This window comes from Suillus clintonianus, assembly GCF_016758775.1.
Source record: "Suillus clintonianus strain FC179 chromosome Unknown DEU56scaffold_20, whole genome shotgun sequence".
Taxonomy (NCBI): domain Eukaryota; kingdom Fungi; phylum Basidiomycota; class Agaricomycetes; order Boletales; family Suillaceae; genus Suillus; species Suillus clintonianus.
Genome location: NW_024539244.1, coordinates 224,802 through 238,728, shown reverse-complemented (window position 1 = coordinate 238,728; position 13,927 = coordinate 224,802). Strand labels below are relative to the sequence as shown.

General features: G+C 48.5%; 3 protein-coding genes across 3 annotated transcripts; all 3 read left to right on the top strand.

Moving 5' to 3' along the window:
• Positions 1–236: 236 nt before the first annotated feature.
• On the top strand, positions 237–1,389 carry DEU56DRAFT_732937 (uncharacterized protein; the record flags this gene model as incomplete). The annotated part of the gene is made up of 2 exons (XM_041348306.1): positions 237–464; positions 520–1,389. The coding sequence occupies 2 exons, from the start codon at positions 237–239 to the stop codon at positions 1,387–1,389; spliced, it is 1,098 nt and encodes a 365-aa protein (XP_041210659.1).
• A 6,422-nt stretch (positions 1,390–7,811) lies between these two features.
• On the top strand, positions 7,812–10,058 carry DEU56DRAFT_790886 (uncharacterized protein). Its single transcript, XM_041352628.1, has 3 exons — positions 7,812–7,830; positions 7,891–8,203; positions 8,264–10,058. The coding sequence occupies exons 2-3, from the start codon at positions 7,970–7,972 to the stop codon at positions 9,650–9,652; spliced, it is 1,623 nt and encodes a 540-aa protein (XP_041210658.1). The 5' UTR covers positions 7,812–7,830; positions 7,891–7,969; the 3' UTR covers positions 9,653–10,058.
• A 1,096-nt stretch (positions 10,059–11,154) lies between these two features.
• On the top strand, positions 11,155–13,227 carry DEU56DRAFT_732776 (cytochrome P450; the record flags this gene model as incomplete). The annotated part of the gene is made up of 11 exons (XM_041348292.1): positions 11,155–11,350; positions 11,404–11,728; positions 11,780–11,928; positions 11,974–12,089; positions 12,137–12,262; positions 12,317–12,506; positions 12,569–12,650; positions 12,706–12,831; positions 12,881–12,891; positions 12,962–13,091; positions 13,146–13,227. The coding sequence occupies 11 exons, from the start codon at positions 11,155–11,157 to the stop codon at positions 13,225–13,227; spliced, it is 1,533 nt and encodes a 510-aa protein (XP_041210657.1).
• Positions 13,228–13,927: the final 700 nt, after the last annotated feature.

The window sequence follows — 13,927 nt, the reverse complement described above, 5'->3', positions numbered from 1 at the left end:
TACATTCTCTGAAATAATTTCTGAAATAACCCCAGAGGCTTTCCACGACACCGATGGAATTCTGATGCACCTAGAAAAACTCCCAAGTGCGTAGTCTCGGCGGGGTTTAGGATGAATGGTGCACTGAGGGATCGCTTGATGGGGTTCGGAACATGACTAAGCGCTATGGCAGGGCCCCATCAGTGCGTAAAACACTCTTGGACAGCGCTCAAACAGCGCTCGTTTATCTTGCAATCATGTATATCTGTCTGTTACCCACAGAAATTCTACTGCACATATTCACTAACAATCATAGTAAAAACCTGAACCACAGATCTCATGTCACACTTGCTGCTCTTGCGAGAACCTGTAGGAAGTTCCAGGAGCCGGCGCTTGATATTCTTTGGAAAGACATAAATGGGTTCAAGCCACTCATCTCATGCCTACCTGAAAGTATTGCTCACACAAACGCGCAAGGATACTTGGTGAGCAACACATTCAAAAATCCACGTACACATTAAATTCAAAATCCTCAAATAGACGTTGAAAAGGCCTCTCTATTATGGAGAGTGGGAGCTGATTGATCGATATACGCGACGTATCGACTCCTTTACGGTCGTATCAATTGAACTAGACAAGATAGACATTCGGGTTGCGCAAGCGCTCATGTCTGCGCCATCACCCACACCGCTCTTGCCGAACCTTCGTATTCTGCGTTGGTTTGACAGACACGAACACCTCTATCCGCTGTTGCGCAACTTTCTTGCGTCAACTATCACAACGATGCAACTGAGCTTTAGATCAACACCCCCCTTGTTTGCCCAATCTGCTTTGTTGGCTTCCCTCGGAGCTCGATGTCCATCTATTCAGGAACTCACATGTGCTAGTGCTGGTGATTCTGAAGATGCATTTTGCGAAGCTCTTGGTGCCTTGCAGGAGCTTTTCTGTCTTGAAACAGGGGTCCTTAATCCACGAGTGCTCCTTCGCTTGACTTCTTTACCGTCGTTGAAGTATCTGCAGTTCGGGCTGGAGACGTACAACATCAACGAGATGCAACTCGATTCTCCAACAATTTTCTCCCGACTCGAACGAGTGCACATTACTGCCCAGTCACAGTCCGTTATTAACAACTGTCTCAGAAACGTCCGTTTTCCCTCCTGTCGATCAGGGAAGGTGTACGTGAGAGACGACGATGACCTAGAGCCGCATTATCCACTGAATATTCCAGACCTCATCATCTCCCTCTCGGAATGCTTCTCTCCTGCTCTTCAGAAACTTCATTTCGTGTTAGGGTTCGATTTCAACGCCCTCAAAGAAGACACACTTGCCAACCCCAGCTCTGCACTAAGCTTCAACGCGATTACACCGTTGCTGTCGTTTAGTCGCTTGACGGACTTGAGGCTCGATTAAATATGCACTTCAGCCATCAGTGACGCCTCACTCAAGACAATCGCACAATCCTTGCCTCAACTCGAGACTTTCATATTTGGAGGTGCGGGTCGTTGGCTGATCCCACCATCTATCACCCTCATAGGACTCGTCCACCTCATACAACGTTGCCGGCACTTGCGCATCATCCAGCTGTCCTTTTGCGCATTTCCGGTCCTCTTCGACGCCGATCCGTTCCTTTTTGAAACCGTTCCCAACAAGAACATCACTAGGCTTGTCGTGGGGATGTCTCCGATTAGTGGTCCCTATGCCGTTGTGGCAGATGCACTGCTTAAATTGATGCCAAAGTTGTATAAAGTGCACTTCCTCCACTGGTTTGGTGATGACATTCCTGCCCCGCCGCCATTTGAGTATCTTGAAGATGGATGGAATGTTGTGAATGCGGTTCTGGGGTATATTACCGGCGCAGGATGAGAGAAGGGATGGACTGAATGCCACTGGAGCCCATGTGGTCGGTCTGATGGAACCTGGACATGTTTTGTAGGGACTTGGATACTTGTAGATATGTACTGCGATTTAAACTATATATCTGGGGCGAACGCATTCGACAAGTACGATGGCAAAGGCTGAAGTGGAGCAGCGGCTGCAGTGCGTCGTTGCATTTTAGCTGATATCGATCCAAAGAAAAGCAACAGATCTTGAAGATCATGTGCCGCTCCCAACTTTTATAAGTCTGAATTTGATCTGAACGGGGCGCTGGTTCCCGACGCCAAGCTACGAATGTACATGTACATCAACTGAATATGACAGTAGAAGGTACCTGCACTGTAAGATTCAGTCAAAACAATTATATTGCCAGATCCCAAACTGACAACAATTGATCTGCCGTACGTATAAAGTAGATGGTCGATATTACATAATAATAATATTGTCGGTGGAGACTCTGGAGAGGTCACGGTTGAGGAGAAGGTAAACAACTCAAAATAAATTGTTTAGCTGACTTACGTTCAATTTGCTAAGCTTGCCTTGATCAATGATCAATCCGATCGACCTCTCGGACTTCCGATTGCGAATGTTTGACTCTTGCCTGGTACCATGTTACTCTCGCGCCTGGGTTTTGGTTCGCATAGTTGCTATGGGCCTCACCTTTCTCTCTCAGAAATCGGCTGTTGGAGGTTCCCAACATTAGCACAACTAGCTTTTTAAGCTTGAGCTTTTGCGTTTTGTTCCGAACATCATAACCATGCTGGATGCCATACTGATATACCCAGCACACTTGGTGTGGTTGTGGTGTGGTTCCGTCCAACCTCTACATCTACTGAGTTCACCATTCACTCGCACCCACCCCTCGAATATGACCCTAGTCTCAAATGAACCGGGCCCAGTTGGTGGTCGACCATTAATTCGAATATGTTCACAACTATTTTTATAGGTTCATGGAGATTTAGTCGGATGATGTTGGTGATGTCTCTGTCTAACCATGGGTTCGCAGTTGCCTTCCTGCCTGGGTGATATACAATCGGGGTGAGCAAAGGCAGTATTAAAGAACCACCGATATCCTTGTGTTATTTTCAGCACTGATATTCGGACAGGAGGGTAGGTTGATGCCATCACCGGAGCAGCCATCTCGTTTACAATGACGTTATAGTTGAGCTGATCTGGGTGAGCACAACAGAAGAATAGCTCCCTGCTAACTGACTAACCCAATCATAATATTAGCCAACCCGTCTCGCTCGAACCGGCGAAGATCACAATGGCGGCTTCCATGCTCGTTTTTCTGGCCCTAGGTCTGACTGGACGAACGGACGTTTCCTTGTGGAAGCTTCCCTCATCCAGTGGCTCATGACATATATTGCCCTCGAGTCAAGTACCGAAGCTAAGGCTATCTTCCCACACACGACCGTGAACGAGCGGCCTGCGCCTTGGGGGCAACATCCTCAATCCACTCTCGAAGGAATTTACTTTGGGATGTCCAAATATTTACGCGAAAAGGAACCATAAGGGCTTCGTCAAATTTGAAAAATCCGCGGGGTTAGACGATGTTGTGATGGTCAATGTGGTGGCCCTGGCGGCTGCGCTCACGGGCGTAAGGTTCTGCAGACGGAGGATCTTGGAAGCCGGTTCGTATCGTTATCTCACTCAGAGTTTAGAGTTCTTCGTATCTTCGTTAGGGTCACGACGGTAATTTTCGTGCCATAATCTATCAGCTGTCATCAGAGCTTGGAGGTTCTGAATCTTCGTCACTAAGGATCGCGACGGTAATTTTTGTGCCATACTACAGTTAGCTGACATTGATTACAGTTTTGTGATTGCTTTCTGGTCCAAGAACGTCTAGATCTTAAGGTGTCCAAATTGGATGATATCCACGCCAAGATAGTACGAGTCACATCAGAAGAAGGGCTTCGGCTCGATCTGCCAAGCCTCGAAGACCTAGCCACAGTACAGACGGCAAGAACAGTGACACATCACTGGGCGCCGCGACGAAGACCAATGGCAAAACCCAACGATAGTATCTCTTTTAATATTTTGCTCTTATCTCCGTTCTTGCTTTGGCCAGGTTCACCATTAACTTTTCAACTCAGAATATTCGATGGATCTTTTATCTTTTATGTGTCAACCACATTCTCGAAGATGATTTTGTGAGATAACTCCAGAGGCTGTCCACGACTCCCAAGTAGATGATTGGTTGTAGTGTACATAGTCTAGGCGGAGTTTAGGATGAATGATCACTATGGCCTGAGGGAGCACGTGAGTATAGGCTTGATGGCGTCTAGTGTTGACAGTGTATTCAAGTGCGGATCATCATGCATGATGGTCAACAACATCATAGGAAGGCTAAGTGACCACTGAGATACGTTCCTACCCATCTTCCGCATTTTTTCGAGTCATCACCTCCTTCTCACTGCCTTCTCCACGTGAACTTTACGCCAGACGAACGAGATATCACTGTTGTTTTAAAATTTATTCATCTAGTCACTATGTCGCGGACATCCCGCCCACCCATGGCGTACTTATTCTGTATTCCCCATTCTTTCCTTCTCCATGCTCATAATCTCGATAAGATTCCCGGAGTACTCTGATGCGACTCCGCCTCCGGATGCTGATTCATTGCTCGGTGGTGCTGGGTGGTCGTGTCATTCTGATGCTGGTAATTTGAGGCGTGATATACGTGCGCCAACACACAGGAAACACGGCTCAAGTCGCCTGCGTTGACGAAGCCTGGCACAGACACTTCTCAAGTATCTCTTTGTTGACTCCAGGGCGTCAGAGATCCAAATGCCCAGAGAACCTTCACCGTCGATCAGAAATAACTTTTATGATGTGTAAACATCCCTTTTCCGTCTCACTGCGCTCGCCCGTCTCTGACTAGTCTATCCGCAAACGAATCAGCAGCTGCATTCTCTCCAGGACACTGGCTGTGTTACGCTCGGCGTCACACGTCCCGATCAACAACAGCAGCTACATCTATTTTGATTATTTGATATGTGCAGCGCACTATGACGTCACGACAAGCAGTTAAGGCAGGCTCAGTCCCACTCGCGCAAGCCGGGAACCCAATTGGTGGCATTCACGCAGAGTGTTCTGCCAGTGGTCCTAGCCGTGCGTCAGGCTATGCAGCAGTGGTCCTGGAGAGAGGCCTCTCAGGCAATGGTTGTTGCACGATAATTCTCACATCGCTTTCGGCCTTTCGAATTCGGGGGTCGGTCCTTCGTTTTTGTATTGCGGCATTAGAGATATATTCAAAGCTCGACGTCGGTTAGTGGAGGGCGCCAGGAAAGTGAGAAAGCCTGAATGAGCGTGTGCTCGAGAACGGTGGAGACAACGGGACGAGGAAAGGTGGTCCTCTTTTATCTCCGTACAATGTTAATAGCAACTGTTCATGGGTCTGCTGTCGTCCAAAGCGAAACTGCAACGAAAAAGGTTAGATGAAGGTTGGTTGAATGCTACAGCGTCGGGCCATCCATGTACGCCGGAGGCCCACAAGCACACAGCAACGCTAGCGGGTGGGAAAGAGAAACGAAATTAGCGCTCTAGCACAGGAATTTTGTTCATGGCTGTGAGAAGCTGTGAGTTCTGTGAGCTGAAAAGCAAGGAGGAGGATATTTAAAAAATAGCACGTCTTGCAAGGACGACAGCTGTACTCACGGTGTAAAATTCTTCCCTCTCTATCATTGCTTGCCTCTTGGTAACATCAACTCGTCATCTGGAGTTCCAGCGTGAAGGAACTGACGATCAGCTCTACTGGTTGGGAATCTTCAAACGACAATCAACGTACGTCAGCTCCGCAGCACACAAGGAAAGCTCACCACCAGTCATATATTCTATCCATATCACACTGTCCTGACGGCCAGCGAATGACTATTGGATCCTGGGATAAGACCGCTCGGCAATGGGATCTGAAGGCGGGTAAAGAGATTGAGGAAGCGCGGGGTGTTTACGAGGAGGAGGTATACGCGGTAGCAGTATCAAGGGATGGCCAATGGGTTGTCACTGCTGGTGGGGATCTCTATAGTGGGGAGCTGAAAACCTGGGAGGTTGAGACGGGGATTTTGAAGACATTCAAAGGTCACGAGTCAGAGCAGATCAATTGCATTGATATCTCTGCGGACAGCACACTACTTTCGAGAGGGCCAAACCATTGGCCCAGCGCGGATATGGAACTTGGACCGGCAAACTCGTGGCTGGTCCATTCCAGAGCGCGAATTCCGTGGGCGCAGTTCGATTCTCGACGGATTCGAAGAAGCTCGCAATCAAGTCAGATACCAGGGAGTGGCTCCAGGTCTGGGATATCCAAACACAGAAATTGGATGAGAGGGGATTCTGGCAAACCATCATTAATCACATATTGCGCCAATTTTCTGGACAAACAAAAACAAAAACATCTTAGCCGCACTCAGCTTCACAGAAGACAACCCCACAACAATCTACGAGTTCGACACATCGACGCTGAAGACTGTTGGAACTCCCTTCGAAGGGTACACCCAACTTATCACCGGTCTAGCACTTTCATTCGACTGCACCCTCCTTGCCAGCTCTTCATTCGACAATCCCATCAAACTCTGGGCCTTCGAGTCCCGCCAACTCCTCGCTTCCTTCGACGTTCGAAATCATTTCACCCTTGTCCTCCCACCCGGCTCGTACTAGTTAACTCACATGACATCCACAAAAGATGTACACATCCAACACTCCACCCGACGTCCTTGCTCAGGCCGGGTATGCATTCTCCACGAACTTCTGGTGTCCGTTTGCTGACATTCCCTTACAGACCAGGTCAAGTGCAACGTCAATCCTCAACGGTCTAATAAATGTGCGTATCTCATTCTTTTACTGATTTCACCACTTATTCATCACCATCATTGTAGTCTGATGCAACTCGTCGTCCTCCTGCTGTGCACCGCGACGCCCCATACCTGTCATTCCTGTAGCGCAGAGATCTCCGCCTACAATTGACCCAGAGCAACCCATTTTCCTTCGCCTCCGCAAACTTCTTCACGTCTCTTCTCACACGAACGCATCGTGAGATTTGACCGCATCATTTGCCAGCACGACGCTGTTGGTGAGGACGACGGAAAACGACCGTTTGTTCTCTTCTTTTGCCGGAGCTGGTTCCAGAAAAAGGAGATGAAGCACGTTCCACGGCCAGTCTGATGACGAACTTGAGGATGACGAAGCGGATGAAGATATTATCAATCGAGTCGCTGTGTCTCCTCCCAGGTATAATCCACCTATTCGTTCATTAAATTACTTCGCTGATGCCAGTTTTTTAGGGTCCAGCACGAGCGGATCGCTTGTATGATTGTATGCGCCAAACCTTTAACCCTAACCACAGCGAGGACGTCCGGGAAATAGAAAGTTTACTAGGGTCCAGTCTGGGGGTGTCACACTCGCGGTCGCCAGCAGAAGTAGCAGCCAAGATCCATCTGACATCTTAGCTTTCCCCTTACTTCGTATCTTACCGCTTGAGCTGTCGAATGACTCCAACGTGGCTCTGAATAAAATGAATGTTCATCAATCACGCAAGTTCCGGGGGAAATTCACAACATCTATTGCATCGGACGAATGCATTGGAGATACCGAAACAATACTACAGTGGTCGTACGCGGTCCTGACATGTAAGTTCATTTTTATCCGTGTTTGCGACGGACAGGTAGGTCACTCGCAGTCTCTTCTAACCTGTAACCGACTTGTCCCTAGATATTTTGGACAAGGGATGCGGCAAAGCAGCTGCCTCTCCAGAACCGAATCAACAACTCGGAAAGGAAGAGAATGACATACCAAGATCCTGTTAGGACATTTGAGGACGTCATGAAGGCATGGAATGATTGGGCGAATGGTCGATTAGAGGTTTGGCACTTGAAATGAGATGGGAGAGATTAGCGCTGAGGGAAGGAGTGATGAGATGGACCAAGTGGAGTACCAATTATGTTTTAGAACACTGTAAGCGTTATATGAGTATTGAAATTTCGAAAGTCCAGAATGACCTTAATACATTGTAGCCCTCTTCGTCATCAGACCATTGCCTAGGCGATGACTAATTTCAAGCGCTGTGCAGGGCACACTTGCGAACAGCGCTCAAACGGCGCTTGTTTCTCTTGCACTCATGCATGTCTGTCTCTTACCCACAGAAATTCTACTGTACCTATTCGAATTCAACACCATCGAAGACTGCAACTGGCGCCCAATTAGTGTTCCTCAGCTTGCTGCTCTTGCAAGAACCTGTAGGGCATTCAAGGAACCTGCGCTTGATATTCTTTGGAAAGACATACACGGGTTCAAGCCACTCATCTCATGCCTGCCTGAAGGTATCATTAGCACAGACACAGAAGGATACTTGGTGAGCAAAAAAATTAAACATCTGTGTGCATGATATTGAATGCTCAAAAATTCAAAACAGACTTTCAAAAGGCCTCTCTTAGATGCAGAGTGGAGGCTTATTGATAGAAATGCACGACGTATCCGCTCCTTTACAGTCATCGACAGTGAGCTAGACGCGTTAGACAGTCATGGCATGCAGGCGTTCATGTCTACACCATCACCCACACCGCTCTTGCCGAACCTTCGTATTTTGCGTTGGTGTGACGAGCGAGAGTACTTCTTTCCGCTGTTGCGCACCCTGCTTGTGTCAACTATCACATCGATACAACTGGGCTCCAAATCAACGCCTCCCTCATTTGCCCAATCTGCTTTGTTGGCTTCCCTCCCAGGTCGATGTCCATCCATTCAGGAGCTCGACTGCACATGTGTTGGTGATTCTACAGAAAGTTCAGATGCAATTTGCGAAGCTCTATATGGCTTGCGAGAGCTTTCCCGTCTCGACACAGGAGTCCTTAGTACACAAGAGTTTTTTCGCTTGGCTGCTTTGCCGTCGCTGAAATCTCTGGATTTCATCCTGAGGACGTACAACATTCACGAGATGCCATCCGATTCCACTTCAACAATTTTCTCCCAACTCAATCAAGTGCACCTCACTGCACCGTCACAGTCTGTCGTCAATCGCTTTACCAGAAGTGTCCGTTTTCCCTCCTGTCGATCAGTGACGGTGGACGTCGACTACGGTGGTTTGGGCGGCGATCCACTGGATATTCCTGACCTCATTGTCTCCCTCTCAGAGTGCTTCTCTCCTGCTCTTGAGGAATTGTGTGTCGACTTCGACTTCGACTTCGACTTCTACGAAGCAAAGGGGGTCATTGCCAACCGTCGCAGCTATGTGCTTAGCTTTCACGCGGTTGCCCCGTTGCTGTCGTTTAATCGCTTGACGGACTTACAACTCGGTTGGATGTGCACGTCGGACATCAATGATGCCTCGCTCAAGACAATCGCGCAATCCTGGCCTCAGCTCGAAACTCTCGCCTTTGGGGGTTCAGCTCGTTGGCTGACCCCACCATCTCTCACCTTCGTAGGACTCGTCCACCTCATACAACATTGCCGGCGCTTGCGCATGCTTCAAATATCCTTTTGGGCATGTCCGGTTGTCTTTGAAAGCGAGCCGTGCTTTACCAGTATTGCCAACGAGAAGATCACAAGACTTTTTGTGGGGATGTCTCCCATCGTCGATTCCGTGGGCATGGCCTATGAACTGCGTAGATTGTTGCCCAAGTTGACCGAAGTGGTCTTCCTCGACTGGCTTGATGAGGGCATCCCCGTGCCGCCGCCATTTCATGATCTCGGAGGTACATGGAATGTCGTGAATGAAATCCTGGGGATGGATGAGAGAATAAAGAGGTTCAACGCCACGGGAGCCCATGTTGCTGGCTTGACGGACCCTGGACATATTGTGTGGTGACTTGGATACCTACGAATGTGTACTACAAAACCATATATCTGGGGCGAGTACAACAATACGACAGGTGTCATGATCGAGAGGAGTGACAATTAAATTTTCATTCATCGAAACCAGTCAGGATCCCATAACTTCACATTCACCTCATTGACACTCCATCTACCAGCCGAGATCCTGTCTCTGTTCCTGTCTCTGATTTTACCACCGCTAGTGGCGCAATGGGCTTCCGGCGCCTGGAGGGACATGATGAATTGTCCTGCTCAACAGTAATCTGGCGTTGTTTGCTTTGATGCACGGGTCTCCACCTCACTGATGCCTCCGTCTGGATAACTACTGCTATGTCGCTCGGAGTTTTTGATATCTCCAAGGCCGTCAAGAATGGTGTCACGATCAAACCCGAGTTGGACCCCTCATCAGCCTTATCGTGTCTGGTGCTGGTCTGGATAATCATACACACTCCCAGCTGCTTTCATCTACTTATATCTGTCCTATTGTTTATTCTTTTTTACATCCCAGGACAAAGATTGTGATGCCGCATCGAGGTATCGTACATGGTTGGAATGATTTATATGCAATGCATGTTCTGGACGAAAAACGTTACTCAACGATCGATCTACTTGACGATCAGCCTTTCTTGCACACTGATCATTGACATACACCTCTTCTGTTCCCCTCACTGGACAGGCTTTATACATGGGTGACCACCCGGCAACTCATGACCAGGTTTATCGTGCTGAGTAGAACGCCATTCTGTTTGAGCGCATATGTGGCGACCGTAACAGCGCAACATAACATTTTTAAAAGACGATCCGACGGGTACGCGCAATGTCACCAGGTGATAGCTTAGTTGTAAGAACGCCGGGCTTTACAATACTGTCGACTGGGGCTTTTGAGGACTTTTGTAGGTGTACCATGTGATATAAATAAGACTAGTGCGACGCGCGGAAGGAAATATATGAAATATCGGAGAGTTTCTATTGGTCACCGGTTAGTCTCCTCTTATAACGGAAACGCTTTCCTATGTTCAACACCACTGCCATGTCCTTACGAACACATTTTCTGTCCTTGATCAATATCGATCAATGATCATATTGATTGATCAAGAAAAGGGAGTGAGCCCTGGAATCCAATAATGGGTCTTCATTCGCGAACGTGAGGTCAAAGTCTGTCATTATGTCCTGGACACGCTGCTGTTTTCTGCAGAAGGCGATTCCTTTGGCGCTATAGCCTGTCAACGTGGAACGTATGCTGAGGCCTGGGTCGGGAAGGACTAGTAGTAGTACAGTGACCGAAGATCTGGTGAGGAAAAAGTCAAACACACTGGCAATGCCTTTTTGGTTGAAGCAAATCATCTTAGATATTTTTGTTTTCCGTTCATGATGCATGACTACTATCTTAGTGATCCGGCCGCTCGTGTTCTCACATAACATATACGGGGTAGGTCTCTCATATGTTTGCTCACCATACAGCCCCGTTCTTCATCTGTTCATTCTCTTCTACTGACCATGTTGACACTAACCAACGTCACTTGGCTGGACCTATGCCTTGCTGGTGTCGCAGTATATCTCGTCAAGCAGGTGTTGAACAAGAACCCTGCACCATATCCACCCGGCCCCCGCGGATTGCCTCTCATTGGGAACATCCAAGACATGCCTCACATCAGGCCTTGGCTCACATTTGCCGAGTGGGGCAAGAAGTATGGTGAGTACTTCATGTTGTTCCTAAATTGCGCACTTCGATTCTGTGCCGTGCAGGCCCTATCTCGCATGTCGAGATCCTCGGTCAGCACATTGTTGTGCTGAATTCTGTCAAGAGCGCGATGGACATGCTGGACAAGAAAGGCACGGTATACTCTGACCGTCCTGTTCTGCCTATGGGTGGCGAACTTTGTGGCTGGAAGCACAATTTGGCTCTTCTCCCGTATGGTGACCGTCTTCGCCGGTACCGCAAGAGTTTCCACCATATTATGGGCAACCGCGCCGCCCTGGATGTCTACCACCCAGTCGAGGAGATCGAGACTCGCCGATTCCTGAAGCGTGTATTTGCGAAACCCGAGAAACTGCAAGATCATGTTCGACAGTATGTTGTACGATTTATCCTTGCCATGAATGGGACCTTGAATTTTTATAGCACCGCTGGTGCTATCATTCTTCGAATCTCTCACGGTTATGAGGCGAAGGAGAATAACGATCCCTTTATCGACCTTGCGGAACGTGCTGTGGACCAATTCTCGCGGTCCACTGCTCCTGGTGCTTTCATGGTTGACATCATGCCATTATGTACTGCTCTGGCGTTCTGACATTTGCAATGGCTGATTATTTTAGTGGCGAAGGTCCCGGAGTGGTTCCCCGGTACTGGCTTCAAGCGCTTGGCCCGTGAATGGCGCCAAACCCTCGAAGAGATGGTTGATGCACCATACAAGTTTGTTAAGGATCAGATGGTAACCAACATATGTAGTGTTGCGATCATGCGTTGAACACTTTACAGGATGTTGGCATTGCCCTAAAGTCTTTCACCTCGAATCTGTTGGAAGGCCGTAGTACTTTGTCTGTGGAAGAGGATCATATGGTGAAATGGTCTGCTGCATCCCTTTATGCTGGTGGTGCCGATACAGTTGGCTCCTCCCTTCACATTATCATATTTTGAGACTAACATCTGTCTCCTCAGACAGTTTCTACAATCTACTCGCTTTTCCTGGCTATGACACTCTTCCCTCATGTTCAGAAGAAGGCTCAGGCTGAAATAGACACGGTTGTTGGCACTGATCGCCTTCCCTCCTTCGCAGACCGCGACTCGCTCCCTTATACTGCGGCGCTCGTGAAGGAAGTCCTGCGCTGGAACGTTGTTGCCCCTACTGGTATGTGTCTCTCGTTCATCACATTCTTTAATTGCCGAGCGGTATCGATCACTCAATGACAGCTGTTCCCCATCGTGTCACTGAGGACGATATTCATGACGGGTACTACATTCCGAAAGGTTCCTTGGTGATACCCAACATTTGGTTAGAACTTCCTTTTTCCATATTCGACGCATTAACTTACAGAATCGAATGACAGGTTCATGCTCAATGACCCTCAAACATTTGCTGATCCCTCGCAATTCAACCCTGAACGCTTCTTGGACAACGACGGAAAGGATCCTGAGCCTGAGCCTCGCACGATCTGCTTCGGCTTTGGTAGACGGTAAGCACGGAGTTTGATTTGAGCGGAATGCTCACTTTCTGCTCCACAGTATCTGCCCCGGTATGCCCAATCCATAGAAGTGCCCTAGACAAAACAGTATTCTGATTTCCCCTTTTCTTTTGATGTGCAGGTCTCCACCTCGCTGATGCCTCCGTTTGGATATCCACCGCGATGTCACTCGCAGTGTTTGATGTCTCCAAGGTCGTCGAGAACGGCGTTGAGATCACCCCTGAGGTTGACCCCACATCAGGCACGGTCAGGTATGTCGTGCATCTTATCACATCTGCGATGCCGGTTTGAATAGACTCTCCAAGCCACCCCAAGCCCTTCAAGTGCTCCATCAAGCCTCGCTCTGCAAAAGCCGTTGCACTCATTCAGCAGGATGCTAACTACTAATGGCACGAAGGTGATTCTCGTCAGTTGGATCTGTCATGTATGATATTGTATCTTTCATCTTGTTGACTCAATGCTACTCGCGGTCTACCTAGTAAATCGCCTATCTGGCACCTTGCTGGTACCTCTCGCCCAATAATGAGGAGCAGACTCATGTCCTTCAGCTCTCCCGGCAGGGACCGACACCTTTCCGCGTGGCGACACCTCGACTGCTGTGCTTCCAAAGCTCGGGGACAAACTTCTCGTGCACACCACCTCTCAACCGTAGAGCTCATGCAAAATAAAGTAACAATGTTTCAGCTTATGGGAGGTCACTGGATGGTGTTTTTGAACGAACACAAGATGTCGTGTGTTGAGTTTCTCGAGGATGGACTTGAGGACCTGCGCATACTTAACCACACGACAATTTTCTACTCAAGTGTACACCCTTATGATTTTCATGAGCAATGACATGTACCAACCTGTCAACCCCAAAACTTCTATGTGTCCCTCCTTCCCACCACCGACTTCCGGTTGTTCCAATGGATTGCTTACCCCATCGAACCCCTCGACAAGGTCGGAGACATCAATAGCCCAATACGGGCTAGTGGCGCGAAACATGCCAGGCCTGATACGCGCAGGGGACGTAAATGCGGAGTGGGGAAGATGGAAGACGGTTGCTACCTCGGCCTGAGATATCGTTCTCCTGGGATCACTGTAGTCT

Bases quoted from the DNA above. Each gene is read 5' to 3' on its own strand.
- DEU56DRAFT_790886 (XM_041352628.1), top strand. From the start codon at position 7,970: ATGCATGTCTGTCTCTTACCCACAGAAATTCTACTGTACCTATTCGAA. The intron at 8,204-8,263 runs GTGAGCAAAAAA...AATTCAAAACAG, and splicing joins CAGACACAGAAGGATACTTG to ACTTTCAAAAGGCCTCTCTT.